We start from the raw sequence: 20912 nt of genomic DNA on the forward strand, positions 1-20912 counted from the left end.
TCAGGCCTTCATGGTCGAATTGCTGCAAAGAAACCCCTACTAAAGGACACCAATAATAAGAAGAGACTTGCTTGGGCCAAGAAACACAAGCAATGGACATTAGAACAGTGGAAATTTGTCCTTTGGTCTGGAGTTCAAATTGGAGATTTTTGGATCTAACCGCCGTGTCTTTGTGAGATGCATGTAGGTGAACGGATGATCTTCGCATGTGTATTTCCCACCGTAAAGCATGGAGGAGGAGCTGTTATGGTGTGGGGGTGCTTTGCTGGTGTCACTGTCTGTGATTTATTTAGAATTCAAGGCACACTTAACCAGCATGGCTACCACAGCATTCTGCAGCGATACACCATCCCATCTGGTTTGTTTTTCAACAGGACAATGACCCAACACACCTCCAGGCTGTATAAGGGGTATTTGACCAAGGAGAGTGATGAGTGCTTCATCAGATGACCTGGCCTCCATAATCACCCGACCGCAACCCAATTGAGATGGTTTGGGATCAGTTGGACCGCAGAGTGAAGGAAAAGCATCCAACAGGTGCTCAGCATATGTGGGAACTCCTTCAAGACTGTTGGAAAATAATTCCAGGTTAAACTGGTTGAGAGAATGCCAAGAGTGTGCAAAGCTGTCATCAAGGCAAAGGGTGGCTACTTTGAAGAATCTCAAATTTAAAATATATTTTGATTTGTTTAACACTTTTTTAGTTACTACGTGATTCCATATGTCTTATTTCATAGTTTTGATGTCTTCACTACTTTTCTACAATGTAGAAAATAGTAAATAATAAAGAAAAACCCTGGAATGAGTAGGTGTGCAGACTTTTGACTGGTACTGTACATGCTATATTTAAGCAATGAGGCCCGATGAGGTGTGGTATTTGGTTTGTTCTTATGCCCGGCGCAACGCGGAGTACATCCCTTAGCCATGGTATATTGGCCATATACCACAAACAACAGAGGTGCCTTAGTGCCATTATAAACTGGTTACTAACGTAATTAGACCAGTAACACGATTTGCTTTGTCATACCGACGGTATACAGTCTGATGTACCACGTCTTTCAGCCAATCCAGATTCAGGGCCCGAACCACCGGTTTATAATTCCTTTTTTATATTGCCTTTTCATTGACCATGTATCTCATTGGCATTGACTAATTCAATTGTTACTTCCTAGATAAGAACAGTTACTTGGAGACAATGGAGTCTAGATTGTATGGGGGGGGGGAGAGGGAAATAATATTTTCTCAACTTACGATAAGATGGTCTTGGGCATCATTGTATGTAGCCTAGTGTGCTTATCACTTTTCTGCCTCTTCCTCCTCAGGGCATTGGGCTCTCTTTCAACTGGAAAGGCTTACTGCAGCCTGTTCAGGGCTTCATCGGCACTTGTGAACTCCATCCTCTGTGTTCCCATACCGTGTGAGGATATTTAGAGTTCTTCTGTCTCCAGAAGGCCATTTTTGTTGTCCTATTCGTCCACGCGCCTGCCCTGTATATGCATATCTGACGATACTCTACTTTCCTTTTGAGCAAATCTACCTCTTTAACAACAGATTGTAACAGTTTGCTTGTTTTGGTGAGCGTTGAGAGCATTTTAGCTATGTTTTCCTGGATATCCTTTAGCCGTCCGTGGCTCTCATTTGCATCTCCAAGTTATTCTTTGTCTTTTCCTCTTCGTCAACGGAAGCCATGGCTTGTTGGCGTCGCTTAACACAGATTGGTTCGTGGCTGTATATAACTGACCGCTCACTCTCCTCCAGTTGCTTGGGGATATATTGATCTTTTGACTTTAGAGGCTTAATTTAAACGATATTGTCCGACTTCTACATAGAATCACAGTTTTGAGGGTACAAAACGGAGCTACTCACTCCCCATGCGTCCTATCGGTATGTGCATTGGCCTCTCGTAAAGATACTGCATTATTCACAAGAAAGTAAACATTTATATCACACTAGGTCAATATTAATCCAACAATCTGCTTATTCAATCATATAAACCACAAACGGGAGCTTTGGAGTTGTGGTTACACTAGGGGAGAAGTGAAAAAACGAAAGAACGAAAAAGAAAGAGGAAGAGGAAGCGGGAGAGAGGGATGGGGGCCATCGAGTCTACAGGAAGCAGCAGGACGGAGGCACACAAAAGCGTCGGGGCTCGGTCAGGAAGGATGTCTTGTTACAGTAAATCTTGAAAACGCTAGTGTTATTGTACATGATACCTCCACTCCACCCCCAATATCACACACACGGTCTGTCTGTCTTTTGAAAGAGAGTAAGAGTGAGAGAGAGAGATGGAGTTTTTCCTCCTCATACATATTCACAGGTCCTCCACCCAAAAGGAGAAAGACGAAGCCTCTATATATTTCTCTAAGACACACACACACACACACACACTAAAAATAGACGCACACATGCGCAAACTCATGAATGTGCACACTCATACAATCTTGAGTACAATCTTGTGTACTGTGACTAACTGCCTGATTTGGAACAGCATGATAGCATACATGTTGAAAGGGCAGCCATGCCATGGATAGAGAGCACGATCCTATCATCCGAAATAGGAAATGACAGCACTATCAGTGTCAATAGCTCACCATTCCCTGCACACTTCAACCATTTTACAGGGTGTCCATTTTGATGACAAAAGTGTTACCATACTATGTGTCAGTACTGCATAAGAGAAATGCATGAGACTGAAATAAGTATTGTATTCATTAGCCTTTGTCAGCAATTCCGACAGCTACAGTAGCTAGCTTGTTATAGTCTAGCAAATACAGCACTGCCTTCTGAGATGGAAGTTTAATGTTTGGCGCCCCAATGAAAGGGGGTCCAACCGTTAGCAAGAAGATGATCATTTTTAACTTACATTTTAACTCTGTGTGTGTGTGTGTGTGTGTGTGTGTGTGTGTGTGTGTGTGTGTGTGTGTGTGTGTGTGTGTGTGTGTGTGTGTGTGTGTGTGTGTGTGTGTGTGTGTAAGGCCTCGGGACATGGGGGCTACAGAGCTGAAGCCGTGCTGGACTGAAAACCAGAGTCTGGGGAGGGGAAGCGAGATAGAGAATTCCAGACATCTGCAGAAATGAGAAAGGTCCTGAGATTCCCCCACTGAGACTCAGACCTCCCCCACACTTCCTCTTTCACATGGCTGCGCCTGACACATAGCTCCCCACACACACACACACACACACACACACACACACACACACACACAGAGAGAGAGAGAGAGAAACACACACAGAAACACGTGCACACACACCACAGAACACATGGAATAAAGCTAGATGAAGAAAATACAAAATAGATGGGGAGGGAGAGTAGCATGTTAAATAACTAGTGTACTGATAACGTTACAGTGTGCCGTGTCCCTCACCTGTTGATACATTCTTTAATTTCTGTTGTCCAGGAGCTGACTTGCTGGTTATTTTCCGTCTCAAATATGAGACTACCTGGATAGTGATTAACCTGGAGGAGACAAAACTAGTGGTAAAGGAGATTGTATGCACACACACACAGAAATATGTGACAAACACACCCTCAAGAACAGGAATGGAAAGAAACAGACAAGTTTGGCAGAGGGTGTGTGTGTGTGTGTGTGTGTGCTTGCTTGCGTGTATACACTTTGAGTGATGTTTCATGTGGAAGCTCACTGCTCAATGGGCACTATAAATCCAAGAGTCCTTTTGGACAGAACAAGCTGACTCCTTGGCTGAATGTGTGCATGGACCATGTGGCGAAGGGACACGACACAAGGCAGGAAGATGGATCAGCATCACTAGCAGGGGAGAGTCTCCTCCTCACCTTTAAAACAAACGTGTTCATGTTGTCGGGCATCTCCAGGCGGTTGCAGCGGCGGATCGCCAGGATGTCTACGCAATGAACTGTCAGTTTGGGACTAGAGCCCTGGAAAAGAGAAAGAAAGAAAGAGAGAGAGAAAGAGAGATAGACAGACAGAGAAGAAGCAGACATTGAAACAGCATGTCATGTTCCAGACCCCTCAAACACCACTCTGTTCCAGTAACACACCACATCGACGGAACTCCCTTTAAAACACCACGTACGTCACACCGGTGTGTTTGTGCCACATTAAGAGAAGTTTCGAGCTAGAGTTTGCTTCTGCTTTACGTACATCTTCGTTCGTCAGGACCATTTTAGCCAGTGCTTGTGGTGAGGAGGTTAAGTTTGTGTTGGTTTGGAGAGTAGAAATATTAGGTTGCATGAATTTTATCTATCGCTGTTTTGATGTTTTTCCTTTTGCTCTACAGATCTCGCTGACAGGAGCTCCAGAACTGGATGGAGAGGGGTACCAGATGCTGGAGGAACTAGTGGGAAACGCACATTCACTGGGACATGCAGGTTGTGTGTGCGTGCGTGCCTCTCTTTCTCAGTTTCAGTGTGTCTAAAGTATGTGTGCCTGTGTGTATGAGTCTTTGCTCTTGAAAATCCAGCTTGGCTCTTACCCTGGAGCGTCCCTCAGTGGAGCTCTCTGGGCTGAGCACCAGGCCCCGTTCAGACTGGAGAGACCCAGAGAGTGGGCTGGAGGAAGGCTACTGCTCACGGAACACGCACTCTCCAGCCCAGCTCAGAAGGAGGAAAGGACACGAGAGGAGGAGAGTTCACCATTTTCCAAATTGAATCTCGTCGCTTTTTTCCCCCAGCGCAAATGGGTGGAGGGAAAGAGAGCAGAAGGTGCTCATTGTGTGCTGATGATAGCTGGGCTTTTGTGTGTGTCATGTGTGAGCTGTTCCACGTGCTGGCTGCCGGGATGGATGAAGTGCATGTGATATCAGCCCCAGTCACCTCGTTATGAGGAATCCTTATGCTATGTGAAGGCAAGTGTACCTTGGAGAGAGTGGGTGGGTGGGTGGAAACAATATGTACTGGATTTGCATATGGTGTAGTCAGAACGGCATAACCCAAAATGTACATCTCCTCACTGTACAGCCAATTACTAAGCCTAGATCTCCATTATTTTTGTAGATAATCCCTAAAAAGACAATGACATGTATCACCAGAACGTCTCACTCTCTCTGCTCCTTTACAATAAATCCCAGAAATGGGGATCAAACAGCAGAGCATAACAAAGCACAGTTGGCGCAACACTCAAGAGGTGTATTCCAGAAGGCTGAGTCAGATGAGTGTGACCCTATGCAAATGTCACAGTGTGTGAGCGGGATGAATGTCTATGGGTGCATCCCAAATGGCACCCTATCCACTATACAGTGAATTAATTTTGGGACGAGGCCTATGGGCCCTGGTCAAAAGTAGTGCACTACATATGGAATAGTGTGCCATTTGGAATAATCACAGACAGGTTGGGCACATCAAAAGGAGATTCCTTTCCCCCTCGTTTCCTTTCCTCATGAATCTTAGTATAAATTAATAACACAGTCATTGTTCATCCAAACAGCTTTAGGGAGAAATTAAAAGTATTTGACTCATTGAAGGGATCTGAGAAGAAATGACTAACTGGCTCTCTGAGAAACCATCTCACTGACTGAGTGTGTACAAAAAAGAAGCAGACAAATGAGTCCGTGCCCACAGCTTTTCTTTCTGCCAACTCCATCAACCTACCTTCCACACACACTCCAAAAAGTTCAAAATATTTTGTCAAATTATTTTTTTTAAACAGTCCTATGGGCATGTGCCCTGTCCCATCCACCATGCTGAGTCTGAGTGAGGATGGGGGGTAATATATACCAAATGCTGAACACACACACACACACACGCTAAACATAGGCAAACACACACACCAGCCATCATAAATTGGCCTACACAAATATCCACGATACAGCACAACGCCGAGCCTTTGTACCGACACTCAAACAAATGTACCTGAGGTTCAGTGCGCACTCCACAGCTTTGTCAAGTATCAACAATCCAAGTAACCATTAACCCCAAACTCTCAGTTTACATACACTACATGAACAAAAGTATGTGGACACCTGCTTGTCAAACATCTCATTCTAAAATCATGGGCATTAATATAAAGTTGGTCCTCACTTTGCTGCTATAACAGCCTCCATTCTTCTGGGAAGGCTTTCCACTAGACGTTGGAACATTGCTGTTGGGACTCTTCCATTCAGCCACAAGAGCATTAGTGAGGTCGGGCATTGATGTTGGGCGATTAGACCTGGCTCGCAGTCAGCGTTCCAATTCATGCCAAAGGTGTTCGATGGGATTGAGGTCAGGGCTCTGTGCAGGCCAGTAAGGTTCTTCCACACCAATTGACAAACGATTTCTGTATGGACCTAACTTTGTGCACGGGGGCATTGTCATGCTGAAACAGGACCTTCCCCAAACCGTTGCCACAAAGTCGGAAGCACAGAATCGTCTAGAATGTCATTGTATGCTGTAGCGTTAAGATTTCTCTTCACTGGAACTAAGGGGCCTAGCGCGATCCATGAAAAACAGCTCCAGACCATTATTCCTCCTCCCATTAAACTTTACAGTTGGCACTATGCATTGGGACAGGTAGCGTTTTCCTGGCATCCGCCAAACCCAGGTTCGTCCATCGTACTGCCAGATGGTGAAGTGTGATTCATCACTCCAGAGAACGCGTTTTCACTGCTTCAGAGTCTAATGGCGGCGAGCTTCACACCACTCCAGCTGACACTTTGCATTGCGCATGGTGATCTTAAGGCTTGTGTACGGTTGCTCGGCCATGGAAACCCATTTCATGAAGCTCCCGACAAAGTTATTGTGGTGACGTTGCTTCCAGAGGCAGTTTGGAACTCGGTAGCTCGGTAGTGAGTGTTGCAACCGAGGACAGGCGATTTTTACGCGCTACACACGTTCAGCACTCGGCGGTCCCATTCTCTGAGCTTGTGTGCTTCGTAGCTGAGCCGTTGTTTCTCCTAGACATTTCCACTTCACAATAACAGCACTTACAGCTGTGTGCTCGATTTTATACACCTGTCAGCAATGGGTGCACTCATTTGAAGGGGTGTCCAAATACTTATGTATACATAGCGTTCGTTGATTGATAAGAGCAAGAAAGATCAATAGCTATTGACACTGTCAAACAAGTGGAACAGACTGGCAAAAAAAGGTAGGAATATCCGACCCTCACCATCTCAGATTGTGCTGAAATCTTTTATGTAGTTAGAAACATAAGAGAAATTAAGATAATTGATTCCACAGGATTCAAACATAATTCTTCCTAACAATGAGTAAGACCTCTGGAATCCAATAAAATGAATCAAAAGCCATCCACCCACGGATGCCCCGCACCCCATGCCAATCCCACCCCGACAACCAGTGTACTGTATGTCCACTATCAGTTCAGTATACTGTATGTCTGACAAGAAGTACAGGGCTGCAGCTTCTTCATCCTTTGTAATGTATTCCCTGTAAATCTGGTTAGGGCTATTGCTGTGACCATATTATCACCACACCGGCAGTCATGAGTCATGACTGCAGTAAAATTCCACGTGACTTTTGAGTCACATAATCTCCTTTTATGCACTCTGGACATGCTTTGGTAGCACTCAACTTGCTAACTATCATCATGTCCTGGTACTCAGGGCTCAATTCTCCCTCTAACGACTCTGACATCAATGCAAATGATATCGAAAATCACATCAAACACTTATCCAAACAGTAGGCCTATCATACTTGTAAAACTCATCTCACTGTGATCATCAATCGGAAGAAAGAAGTTCAACAGCAGGTTGAAACAGTGTATAACATGGTTGTTGTGGATGTTGTTTCAAAGCCTAACACAACGAAATGGACAGCGCTATCTAAGGGGATGATTCATTCAAAACACAAATAAGCATATTAGAGCTTATGCATTAAACCTAAAATAAAAAAAACAACCTGAATGAAAATGATGATTGTGCAGTTACACAATACATAGCCTACCGCATATTACGCAAGGCCAGTGGCGACCCGTCATTCAGGGCACACCGGTTTTGAGTTCCAAATGTTTTGCCTGTTTTGCATGTTATGTTGGCATTAATACGTGTCACATTTCAGTTTTCAAACAATGTATAAAAAAATATCATTCAGTTAATAAAGCCGCATACAAACACGGTCTCTTTTTTGATTTCTTGAGTAAGGAAGCTCCAAAATGAAGGTGTTTCAGCCTATTTCAGTGATTTCTGTGGTGGTGGGGCAAGCCAGCAGAAAATACGGTGAGGCGTGATTGGCTCAGTGTTCTGTAACTCATGGGGACACTACGTCACTGCCAAGTCTAAGGGTAGACCTCAAAAATTCTAGCCCCTTGGGTGCTACCATAGAGTTACATTAGAAGTGCCCATCCAAGAAGGCTCAAAGTCATTGGCCACTGAAAAATGACATCAAATCACGTTATATGTACAGTAGCTTTGATTGGACTGATCATGTCAACATCATACTTTCAAAATCTTAGCTAGCAGTCGTCGTCATGAATCAAGTTGACAATCTACTGGTAAATCCCTTTTAAATGACAGATAAAACGTATTGGTGCTCATCGGCCATAAACATTACACAACAAGTTGGAAATTGCAAATTCAACAAAGATTGGTTTGGAAGGAATCAGTGACAGTGGCTGTGTGGTCCCAAATCTGGGATTAAGGGGCTCTTTCCCAAGTTTAAAATGATAAACATTCAACATTGGCCATGCTGTCAATGAAGCATGATTTGTGCTGCACTCAAAACAACTGTTAACTTGGAACTGCGAAAACTTGACTTCAGTGAGTTCAAGAAAACTGGGAAGTAAGGAATAAACGAGCTCCGACTGGGAAAATACGTTTTGAACTGTCATCCAACTCGGAATTGTAAATATGGCCTCTTTCTAGAGCTACGACCTGAAGATCAATGACATCATCATGATTCGAACTTGTTTTTTTCAGAGTTCCCAGTTGTTTTGAAAGCGGCATAAATCCAGAGAATGCCAGACTTTGATGTACCAGCCTTTGATGACACAATTTGCCCACTAAGGACCGCCACGCCACCTTCCTGTTCAAGTGAGCGCAGCACAACAAGGCGAGTCCAAAAATGTATTGTATGCTGCTGCATAAATTATGTAATATGCCAGGGAGATATGTATACTGTAGCTTAGAAAGTAATACTAAGTGTATGTTGTGTAGTAAGATGGTAGTAGCCCATGTGCCTCACCCTAATAATTTGGTCTATTTACCCCTCTTAATTTCTCCTACTGTATTGACTTGGTGGTGCACATGTAGCCTATAGTCTGTTGTAGAGAAATTTAATCATAGAATATTGTAAGAGCTTCATTGTCTGCTTATATGCCCCCTTGATTTATCCTACGGTTCTGACTTGGTGTACAGGGAGAACACTGTAAGAACAGCCCATGTCATGAATTCTGTCGCTGTACATTTCAAAAGTGCTAAACAAATACTTTTATTGACTAAGTCCGTCCTAGATCGCTCATTAATGTCTTAATCGAAATTACGGATTGCCTCTTATCTGCTTGTCATCCCCTTATTTTTCCCCTGCCCATTTGATTATGGACCATTCTGAATCTAAACAAATTCTACATATTAGTAAAGACCAAATTAAATTGAGAATAGCCTGAGGCAAGGAACAGAGGGCAAGATTTTTTTTGCTACTTTCTCAAATCATCAATAGCCTATAGTCCATGTAGCCCATATAGTTTGTTGATTTCTAAGACATTCTAAGGTTGATATCGTTCACAACTAAAATTGCCAAATAACTAAATCTAGCATATAGGACCGGTTTCAAATTATCACTTTTACGTTCAACATAGCGCAATATGCGCACTTGCTACATAATGTGAAAAATATCCTTTCTATTTCATTCAGTTAAATTCAATTATATTCCTCTTTAAAATCATATAAAATAAAACAATTGCACAGGATTTATAAGCATACAGCCTATGGATTGGCGCATAGCCAGATTTCATAGGCCTACAGTAAGCCAACTCATATTCTATTCACCTGAAATACAATTTCTTCATATCATGTTGTTTCTTTAGACCCGACTAAAATAAAGGATTTATTGTGATGGTGTACATTAAATTGGTTGTAGATGTGTAGATGTTCAAAAATGCCACATCAGCAGCTTATATGTGTGGAGGCCTAGATATGCTAAAGGTGTTTATTAATTAACGGTCAATTACCGTGAGACCAGCGGACTTTTGCATGACAATAACCTGCTGGGGGAAAAAAATCAGGACAGCCACAGCCCTAAATCTGGTGATGCTTTGTTTGTTTGGCCCACTTGAGTGAATTGCTTTCATGGAGTACTGGCTTGACTTGTGAAGATCACCACACAATTGCTTTTCATCATGAGCAAAAGCTATTGGTTTTCAATCCAAAATTGCAAAGAAAATATTGCGATCCATAATTTAAGAAACACAAGAGACCAGCAAAATGTATAAAAGGATGTGGCAGTAGCAGGAACAGCGGCATCTAGTGTGAAAGTTCACTGTAGTTCATGGTAAATAAAGCAAGCAACTTCAACAGCTCATTTCTCTGAACAGGGGGGAAAAAAATATCACCAGATTCACAGGGAATACACGACAAAGGATGAAGAAGCAATACTCAAATCTGCAGATCCATAACAAGGCCTTGTCAGACAGAGAACTGAGTACTGAACTGAATACTGTGTAGTGGTTGTTGGGGTAGGATTGGCGTGGGATGTGTGGGTGGCTTTTTACTATTTTATTGGATTCCTCATGTCTTATGCAAATCAGATGTTGGATACTATATTTCTTGAATATTATGTTAATCCTATAAATTAAAAGGGCTAATTTGGGTGCAATCGTGAAGCTGAATTTCTCAGATATCTAAATTAATTTTCAATAAAACAATTTTGCAGGAATGCTAATATCTGTTTCTAAATACAGAAACGATTTCAGAACAATCAGAGATGGTGGGTGTCATGGCATGCTGAAATGGCGTGGAATGACTCGGTAGAGGGTCTAGCGTAAAGAAAAACTCCAGAGCTCTTCAACCTTTAATACAAACAGGAAAGAACACCAGAGAGGCTACATGTGACTGATGTATTAAGAGTATGTGACAGGAAGGCTTTGTGAGGGTGATGACATTAGAAGCCTGTGAGCACTTGAAAACGAATGTCTATGCACAAGGATTACTCTCAACAATTTCCACTGAACAGCATCACTCTGTTACTGTGGAATTGCCCTTGCTGTAGCTGTCTACTTCGAAATGCCAGACACCATCTCCTCGATTGTATACACGACGCATCGAAACTGTTTGTCCGTTTCCAAGCTTGTTTTGTACATTTCTGTGTACTTCATAAGGTATGCTCTGAGCCTGTGAAGCCACAAGTGATGAGCAAATAGAACATGGTGTAGGCAGTAAGAGATGCGACACAAATTCAAGAAATTTGATGCGAAGCAGAAATGACTGGGTGACAACAGCGAACAGCACACATGCAGAACGGGGGTCTCATGCTACTCAGTCAGCGCCCGTCCCAACCACATCTCACATCAGAGATCAGCTGCGTACCAAAACAGTGGCGGGGTGCCTTTTATTGTTGTTTGAACTGCAGAAAGCCACTCAATATGATGCTGAGAGACAAGTGAGTGCACGTCGGCCTTTCAGCTTCAGTCACACACAAACATAACATTTGATATTGCGGTTTGAGGAAATTGCCAATTTAACCCACAGACGCGTGGGCAAAGCAAATACTCACACGATCACATTCACAAACCTCAACATGCGTGAGTTAGACTACATAATAAGCCTAGGCCCATATAGGCCTACTTCATCTACACATTCACAAACAAACTTAGGCTACACATACTGTATGTACAGGCTTCAACTTACAAGACAACACAAAAAAGTGTTGGTGTCAGCTGTAGGTAGACCTTAACATTCTGCACTTAAAGGGATAGTTCACCCAAATTACAAACGGACACAAACTGCTTACGGGGTAAGGAAACCAACGTACAAGGTATGACAGTAATCCGTGCTTGGTTTAGTTTCCCTGGCGGTGGCTGGCACTGTTTCCAAACGCTAACATTTTAGCACAAATCCCATTCAAGTCATGGGACCAATATTTGCATTTTTCGTGTTCAAATCATCTATAAGTGACTTCGGTGAGCTTCACAATCAATTTGAGATACTTTGATGATTTGCACATGCGCAGAAAATGCTTATATTGGTCCCATGACTCGTATGGGATTTGTGTTACAAATGCTAAAACGTTAGCATTTAGAAACAGTGGCAGCAGGGAAACTAAACTAAAGCATGTATTGCCGTCATCACACCTTGTCCATAGAATAAGATTCTTGTTTGTAATGAAAATCACTATATCAAATGATTGCAATGTAATAGACTAGGAAACCAAAATGTAATTTGGGTGAACTATCCCTTTAAACACAAAGACATATTGGTTGTTCAGACCCACCCCCACCCACACAGTCATACTGAACCAGAGAGGAGACACAGGAAGTTTGGGGTCCCCTAGCGCCTCCCAGGGTCCCATTCTCAGGCCGTCTCCATGACAACACCCCACTCACCCAGAATTCCGCTATCCCCTAAGAGGGTTAAGACCGCTGTAACTGTCCACCCGGGGCAGGACTCCAAGCTTGCTTTGCTCTAACATTCCGCTGACCCTGGGGTTGTCGTCATCATCAGAACTGTCTCCAGAGACTTTCCAAATGTTCCCCTCTGCTATTAATACACACACACACCACACACATACACACAATACAGGGGGATTTGATTTTCATATGCCACATTTGATTTAGATTTAATTTGGTTGACAAACTCATTAGGTTATTGAGAATTTGGTAGTTCACGTTTAGAATAGGTCCTTTACCACATCCACCCATGGCCTCCGGTACACTAGGCTATGTGCTTGCAAATCAGCTTCGGCATGGATGCTTTGCATTCTTCATGGTGAAGCAGGTTTTCAAACAACTCTACATCCTCAGAAGTGTCACAGAAAAGAAAAAGCCCCTAGACTCTCTGGAGTCTCTAAAGGGACCAGCAGCGAATAGAATGGTGATAAAGCTCTCCGAATCAGATCTAGCGAGATATGACATCAGCAAGGATGTGGGGACAGCGGGGCCGAGGTAAAACTGAGAAATGACAGGTTTCTAGGAAACATTTCAGAGACACCGTCTGTCGATGTGTGCCAGGGAAGCAAAGTGAAAGAGGTCAACAGAAATGAATAGACCCTATTTTTCTATTAGAATTTGTGTCAAGTATCTTCGAATTAAATGGTAATAATAGATATTACAGCACATTAAAGGTTCTACACATAGAATTTGTGCATTGTAATTTCAGAAAATGTCCAGAATATATCTGCCGCTAATAGTGGAATGATAGTGCATCACTGTATTACTTACCCGCCAGTGTTGTGATTGGCTATGATATTCGCCGATTGATTTCTCACGCAGGACTGGCATCTGTTGTCAAACTGGGAAACCTGTTGTGACTTTGTGGCTATGTTATCTAGTGGAAAACGCTCTGTCATTTCCTGGTTGCTAAAATTCTACACTGTTCGTTCAATTTCAGTTTATGTGAGAAAACAAGCTCTTTATAGTGTAGGGAATCATTGTGCCATCTAAATTGCTGTGAAATATCGTTTAATAAGATGAAATACAATTTCTACACCAGCTTCAAACGGTTGTAAAAACTGTATTTTTAGTTGTGTTATTGTGTAGAAAGACTTTACAATTTATATCACAGAAAATGTATGAATTCAGTGTATTGCTAGTAGTTTTGAATATTGTCCAGGTCTAGGTTTATATGATCAGGACTATTTTCTAAGTAAGAGAACATTAAAAATTAAACATTTAACCTGTCTTCTCTTGAGATTCTAGCCTTATTTACAGTTATACTGCAAGATATGAATTGCCACAATGATGTTTGTTCTTCAAATTATGTATTTTATTGAAACAGAAATATGAAGTAAATAGCACACATTATGAAAAATAAATGTTCCTTTTTTGTGGGGGGTTTGCGTTTTTCCCTGATTTTATAACAGAACATTGCATTTGGTTGTTTTTTAAAGTCCACAACAATGCTTAAACCACATCAGGAGAACACTGGGAAAATTCTGAGAAATTTAGATTTTTGGGTGTAGTTACCCTTTAATTCAAGTGCACACCTAGCCAGAGGTTGTTTTTTAGCAGTGTTTTGTAGCACACTTGATCGTAGAGTTTGCAAAACAAGTACCCACTGGATTGATGAAAATAATCATAATATTCTGCCAGGTAACCATAGGCTACTTTGTAGTTAACATTTCATTGAGAAGGTTTTTGTGAAAGCCTTTCCATCTACCAGAAGACTGTTTGACTTAGCATCATCGCTAATGGCTACACAAAGTGATAGACGCTCGCACCGCACACAGACGGGCATTCTCGAAATATCTATCTATCTTAAATTAAATAATTTCCAATACATTTAGTTGTTCCTACAGTGATGATTCACCATCTTCATTAGGTGTTTTCATAATTTATCTGCAGATAATCACCAAAAAGCCGAGGCCTACCAGTAGCCTATACAATTTAAGGAGACAAATGAACGGCTTTCTCACCTATGCGATAGTCTACGCTGACTGACGAGAAGTGTCACTCACTTTAGCGTCACGGTCTGGCAAGCCCCAACATCCTAGGAAAGGAAACCTGGGTAATCCTTTGGTTTACTTGCCCCGATGCGATACGACATTGGATGATTTATGAATGGCAAAGGGATACAGCAAATCGACTTTATTCAGTCAGTTCGACACATTTTATAAACTAGTCAACACTTTCTGTTCAGTTGTAACTCACTGCACTGCACAGTAAATAGCCTAGGCATACTATGCACCACGACTCAGCGTGGCTGGCTATGTGAAGAATGTGTCAGAAAACAATAATTAGCCTAAATTGTGGATTTCGACTCATCATTACCACTTACATTACTTACATGGGGCGAGCAAATTCACGAGGATCATGCTCTCTCCATCAGTGTAAAGAAATTTGACTGCAACCAAAGATCTGTAGCTACACAGTATAATGACGAGATACTCATGTCGCCGCCCTAACAATAGGAGTTGTTGTCCCAAAGGTGACAAATTTAGGTCCAAAATAAGCCCATAGAAACGCATTGGGCTTATTTTGGACATATTTTGGCGAGAGTGAAACCTTCCTCTCTGCAGTGTTTCCCTGTCATTGCTCGCTTTAATAGATCACTAGAAGATGCATTTCGTTCATTCTAGCGGGAGAGGACTCGACGTACTAGTGAATTTAAACTTTTAAATTAAAAGTAACCTGAAGTGGTAAATGAAGCCAGCTGAAAATGAGTCTGTAACCGACGGATTTGAAAAAAACTGTGTGTTTGTGTGTGTGTGTGTATATCAAGGTTTTTATAGTAAACGAAAACTTAAAATAAAATCTAAGATTGGAAAAACAATTTAGTAAACTGAAATAAAAACTATTGGCTACTGAAACTGACTGCAAAACTATCCAATACAAAATAAAAAAACAAAATGTATTAGTTTTTTTATTTTCTATGTGGCAAAAATCAAATGGGTTTAATCAAGCATTTTTTCAAATGGGCTTTTCTAGCTTCTGAATCTGGCATGTAAATGCTGCCAGTAGATGGCAATTTTTCAAAAAGGCCTATCTTGTGCAATATTATCATTAGCTATCAGAAGCTAACAGGGAAGTATTCCAAGGGCGAGCGCAGAGCATGAGCGTGAACCATAGGTGTGAACAATGGCAGCAGCAAACCCCAACACCAGCAGTGGTCGGTCGCAAAAGGCAAAGCCTTATATGGGATTATTTTGAGTGAGACAGCTATTATTTTATTTTTACAATTCGGTCAGGATTCGACTCCTGGTATCATATGAACACACATAAGACATGGAACATTTTTAGAATTACAGGAAATGTGCTTTGAAACTGCACATTTTTCTCTCTGCCAACAAGAAGGGTGTTTGGGGTCTCATGGGTTGTGAGGTGGGCGTTTGTTACTAAGCCGATACATGACAATGCATCCGGACTTTTGTCACATAGGAAATTTGTATTACAGGACCATCTCAAATTGTATAATAGTACCCGTGCTATAGGCCTACATCACATACATTGCTCCTAGCCTCCCATGCATAAGGCTACTTTCTGTCCCTAACACTAAAACAAAATAAAAACAGAATAAAAACTAGTAAATCAAGTCTGAACAAACTAGACAGAATTTAAAATATAAATCTAAAAACTTATAGAAATAAAAACGATTGGAAAATCACAAAACTATAATAACCTTGGTGTGTGCATGTGTGTTCGTGGATGCACGCCTGTGGTTTGCGGTAGTGTCGTCACGATACCGGAATTTTAATTTCGATACGAGGTTAAGTATTGCAATACTCGATACCATCACGATACTCTATACCAAAACGATACCACGGCAAAAAACATGTTCTCAAATGCCATTGAAATGGCAGCAGCGGTATGAGAACCAGCACATTCTTGAGCATGCAATACGGTTTTCCTCAGTACGAAATCCTCATCGACCCACTGTGCTGTCAGACTCAGCATGCTCATGGGGCTGACGTCGCTGGTCCAAATGGAAGCTAATAGCAGTAGCTCATGGATGTGCATTTCAACAATACTGTGTACATCCGATAATGGATTTCGCCTTTGAGTTGTCTCGCTGAAATGTTCTTACTCTTTCAAATGACTGCTTGACTTGTTGTCTGCTCGATCCACACAGCAGACATTGTGGGCTAGGTTAGGAATGCTGTGTTGCACGTGAGGACTATATTTTTTGTGGTGTCATTACTACATCTACCTACGTTATGTAGGTATGCACGTCAGCTTTTACATCGGTTTTGCACATCGGCTTTAAACTAGACAGACATCGGACCGATGCTAATGTTGGCATTTTTAGCTAATATCGTCCGATTCCAATATGCTTACTGATATATCGTGCATCCCTAATTCTATTTCTCGATGGTACCCGTATCCAGGGTAGATAAAGCACAGTTCTATTGGGTCTCCCGAGTGGCGCAGCGGTCTAAGGCTCTGTATCGGAGTGCTAGAGGCATTACTACAGACCCGGGTTCATTCCAGGGCTGTGCCACAAACGTTCGTGGCCAGGAAGTCCAACAGGACGGCGCACAATTGGCCCAGAGTCGTCCAGGTTAGGGGAGGGTTTGGCCGGTGTGGGTTTACATGACTCATCGCTCTAGCGACTCCTTGTGGCGGGCCGGGTACTTGCGGGCTAACACCGGTCGCCAGTTGAACAGTGTTCCGACACATTGGTGCGGATGGCTTCCGGGTTAAACTGGAGGCTCTTAAGCGCGGTTAGGCGGGTCATGTTTTGGAGGACGCACGACTCTACTTTCGCCTCTCTCGAGCCAGTTGGTGAGTTGCAGCGATGACAAAAGATCGAAAATTAGGGGAAAAAAGGGGGTAAATAAAATAACATTTAAAAAAGCACTAAGTCATTTATTTAAAGACATTGCTGCTAGTGGTATTGCTGTAAGATGCGATTTATAAAATGTTTTATACTTGCTTTTAAAACAGCCTAGTTTGGGTTGTAAATAACTCTTATTTATTTGTTATGCACAACTTGCTTAAAATCCTTCACTATTTCAGCAGGGCTCTCTACTCGTTAGGTTTAGTGTTCCCCACTACAAGCACATCATGTGTGGATATCTTTGCGTGGGGATTAGCGGTTACCTTGTTCTTTAAGGAGACCAGGGTGGGTTTTCTTTTTCATAAGTATTGTTTTTTTATTCTTCAATTATTTTCATTTTTTTTTTCATTTTTGGAAACATTTTTTATGGATCAGTTATTCTTGTAATCTGGCATCTATCCTTTCCCCACCTGACTTTACATGGCCAGGCCTAATCTCACGAGGGACAACTGGGAGGGACACTTTTGCTAGCTGGAATGTTAAATCTTTAAAATCACCTAGTGAAACGTAAAATAATTCTTTCTCATCTATATCACCTTAAAGTAGATATCATCTTTCTTCAGGAGACATCTCTGCACTTTCGACCACTCTCTTTTAAAAGGAGGGTGGATCGGTCAATCATATCATTCCAATTTTCATTCTAAAACTAGAGGAGCAGCCATTTTAATTAGTAAAAACATACCAATCGCAACGTCAAGTGTAGAGGCAGACTCAGCAGGCCGTTTCATTATTGTAGTAGGAAGACTGTAATAATACACCTGTTATTTTAGCTAACATTTATGCACCAAATTAGGATAACAGTTAATTCGTCACAAATGTATTTTCTCGATTACCAAATATGGACACACACCACCTAATACTAGGTGGTGATATGAATTGTGCACTGTCGCCCAATCTGGATCGTAGCTCTCCTAAGGTATCATCTTCATCAAACACAGTATCCACAAATTAGCCATTTCTTAAGACATACGGCATATCTGATGCTTGGCGTTTCCGCAATCCCATAGCTAGGGAGTATTATTTTTTCTCACCAGTTCATAAGACCTTCTCATGTATAGACTACTTTTTCCTAGACAATAGATTTCTGCCACTTATCACTGAGTGTGATTACCAAGCTATAGTCATTTTGGATCATTCTCCCCTTACTATGAAACTACTTCTACTTAACTCACTCCTGCAATCAGAAGAAACCTTGGTTGCTTTTATTTCATCTCAAATTGAGCTATTTCTCAAGGTTAATCAAACCCCTGGAATGTCTCCTACAACAGTATGGGAAGCAATGAAGGCTTATCTAAGGGGACAAATTATTTCGTACAGTGCGATTAAGGAAGTGCAATATTCAACGCCTAGGAGAACTTACAAATAAAATCTTGGATTTGGATATGGCATATTCACACTCTCCACCTGCAGATTTACTAAAACAATGTTTGACAGAGTTGGATCTTCTTTCAACTCGACAAGCTGAAAATCAAATTAGTAAATCTCGATACAAAACTTATGAACATGGAGAGAAATCAGGGAAAATGCTCACACACCAGCTGCAAATCAAACCATACCTGAGATAACTGACAAGCTGGGTAAAAAATGTATTGATCATTTAGAGGTCAATTCATGCTTTCATAACTTTTACTCACAACTATACACTTCGGAATCAGCTGGTAATGCCACCTTACTCGACACCTTCTTTGAGAACTTAGATATTCCTACAGTTGAACCTGAGATAACTGTTCTTCTAATTCAGCAGCTATCTGAAGAAGAGATTGTGTTGGTAATTAAATCTATGCAGTGTGGTAAATCCCCTGGATCCGACAGATTTCCGAGTGAATTATTTAAAAAGAAATCTCAGATCAACTCTCTCCTCTTGCTTTCCGTACATGAGGAATCATTCTCCTCAAACTCTTTACCCTCAACAATGAGAAGCATGTATTTCACTTATTCTGAAAAAGGAAAAAAAAAAAATGTTAAGTGTGGTTCATTTAGGCCAACTTCTTTACTGCATTGTGATGTAAAGATACTTTCTAAGATGATTACCTGCCGTTTTGAGTCAGTACTTCCCTCCATTATCTCTACAGATTTCATTTTTCTTTAAATCGTAATTATTTTTTCAACATCAGACATCTTTACAATATACTTCATAATCCCTCTTCATCTGACACTCCAGAGATGTTATCACTTGATGCCTTCGAATACCTTTGATAAGGTGGAGTGGGATTATCGATTATATACTCTCAAACAATTTGGATTCAGTCCCAATTTTATGTCCTGGATCAAAATTCTTTACCCCTCCCATGGCTGCAGTGCGCACAAATAATAATAATAATAATAATATTTCAAACTTCAACGTGGGACAAGACAGGGTTGTCCTCTATCCCCGAGCCTTTAGCCATAGCAATACGTAATACCACGACTATCAAAAGTATTTGAAGAGGGGGCTTAGAGCATAAAGTCTCACTCTTTGCAGATAACATGCTATTATATATGTCTGACCCTTTAACTGGTCTTCCAGACAACCAGGTTCTACTAAAGACATTTGATAAAATATCTGGGTATAAGGTTAATCTACAAAAAAGTGAATTGATGCCTATTAATACTTATGCCATGCAAACTTATTTTAGTCATGTGCCCTTCAGAGTCACTACACAAGAAATTAAAATATTTAGGAATTTGAGTCACACACAATTTCAAAGAAATCTATAAAGCCAATTTCTCTTGATACCAGGCTGTATGACATCCGGCCATGATTGGGAGCCCCATAGGGTGGCGCACAATTGGCCCACCGTCGTCCAGGTTTGGCCAGGGTAGGCCATCATTGTATATAAGAATTTGTTCTTAACGGACTTGCTTAGTTAAAGGTTAAAATAAAATACAAATTTAAAAACACTCCGCCTGAAACAGAAACTTGAACGCTGGGATTTACTTTCTCTTTCTTTGGGCGGAAGAATTAACACAATTAAAATGAATCTATTACCTACGTTTTTATACTTATTTCAATGTATTCCCATCTTTCTGACAAAATCTTTTTTTATCTCCATAGATAAACTGACATCTGCTTTTATCCGGAACAAGAAAAACTCTTGGATACATAAGAGCGTATTGCAGAGATCTCGCTCTCAGGGTGGTCTAGCACCTCTGAACTTTCAATACTATTACTGGGCAGCTAACATAAGAATCATTCTATATTGGCTGACAGAAATCCCAGATGTTACAGGCCTGAAATGAATGACCTTGGAGATCTCATCATGTGGCCCCGCTGCCTTACTCTGCTCAAAACTTGCATTAGCTGAGCCTGTTTCCAAATACACTAAAAACCCTATTGTGAAACACTCAAAAAAATCTGGAAACAGTTCAGGCGATTGTTTGGTCTCTGGGAATTAAAAAAAATTCTGCTCCATTATTAAAGAACCATACGTTCTCTCCATCATTATTAGACCGGTCATTTCATATCTGGGCTGGAAAAGGGATCTCCTCACTGAACGACTTGTACATTGATATGACTTTTACATCTTTTGATAAGTTACTACAAAAGTTTGATATTCCTAGATCCCATTTCTTTAGATACAAAACTACGTAATTGT

The 20912-nt window shown here is 41.4% G+C and overlaps 1 protein-coding gene across 3 annotated transcripts in view; it reads right to left on the minus strand.

Moving 5' to 3' along the window:
- Positions 1-20912, minus strand: part of LOC120063028 (SH2B adapter protein 3-like) — a 68092-nt gene that overhangs the window by 5247 nt on the left and 41933 nt on the right. For all 3 annotated transcript variants that reach the window (XM_039013136.1, XM_039013137.1, XM_039013138.1), the window contains exons 3-4: positions 3794-3895; positions 3366-3457 (exon numbers count right to left, since the gene is read on the minus strand). In XM_039013136.1, the coding sequence (XP_038869064.1) occupies positions 3366-3457; positions 3794-3895 (194 nt within the window). The remainder of the gene's footprint in view (positions 1-3365; positions 3458-3793; positions 3896-20912) is intronic.

This window comes from Salvelinus namaycush, chromosome 18 (genome assembly GCF_016432855.1).
Source record: "Salvelinus namaycush isolate Seneca chromosome 18, SaNama_1.0, whole genome shotgun sequence".
Classification (NCBI taxonomy): Eukaryota; Metazoa; Chordata; class Actinopteri; order Salmoniformes; family Salmonidae; genus Salvelinus; species Salvelinus namaycush.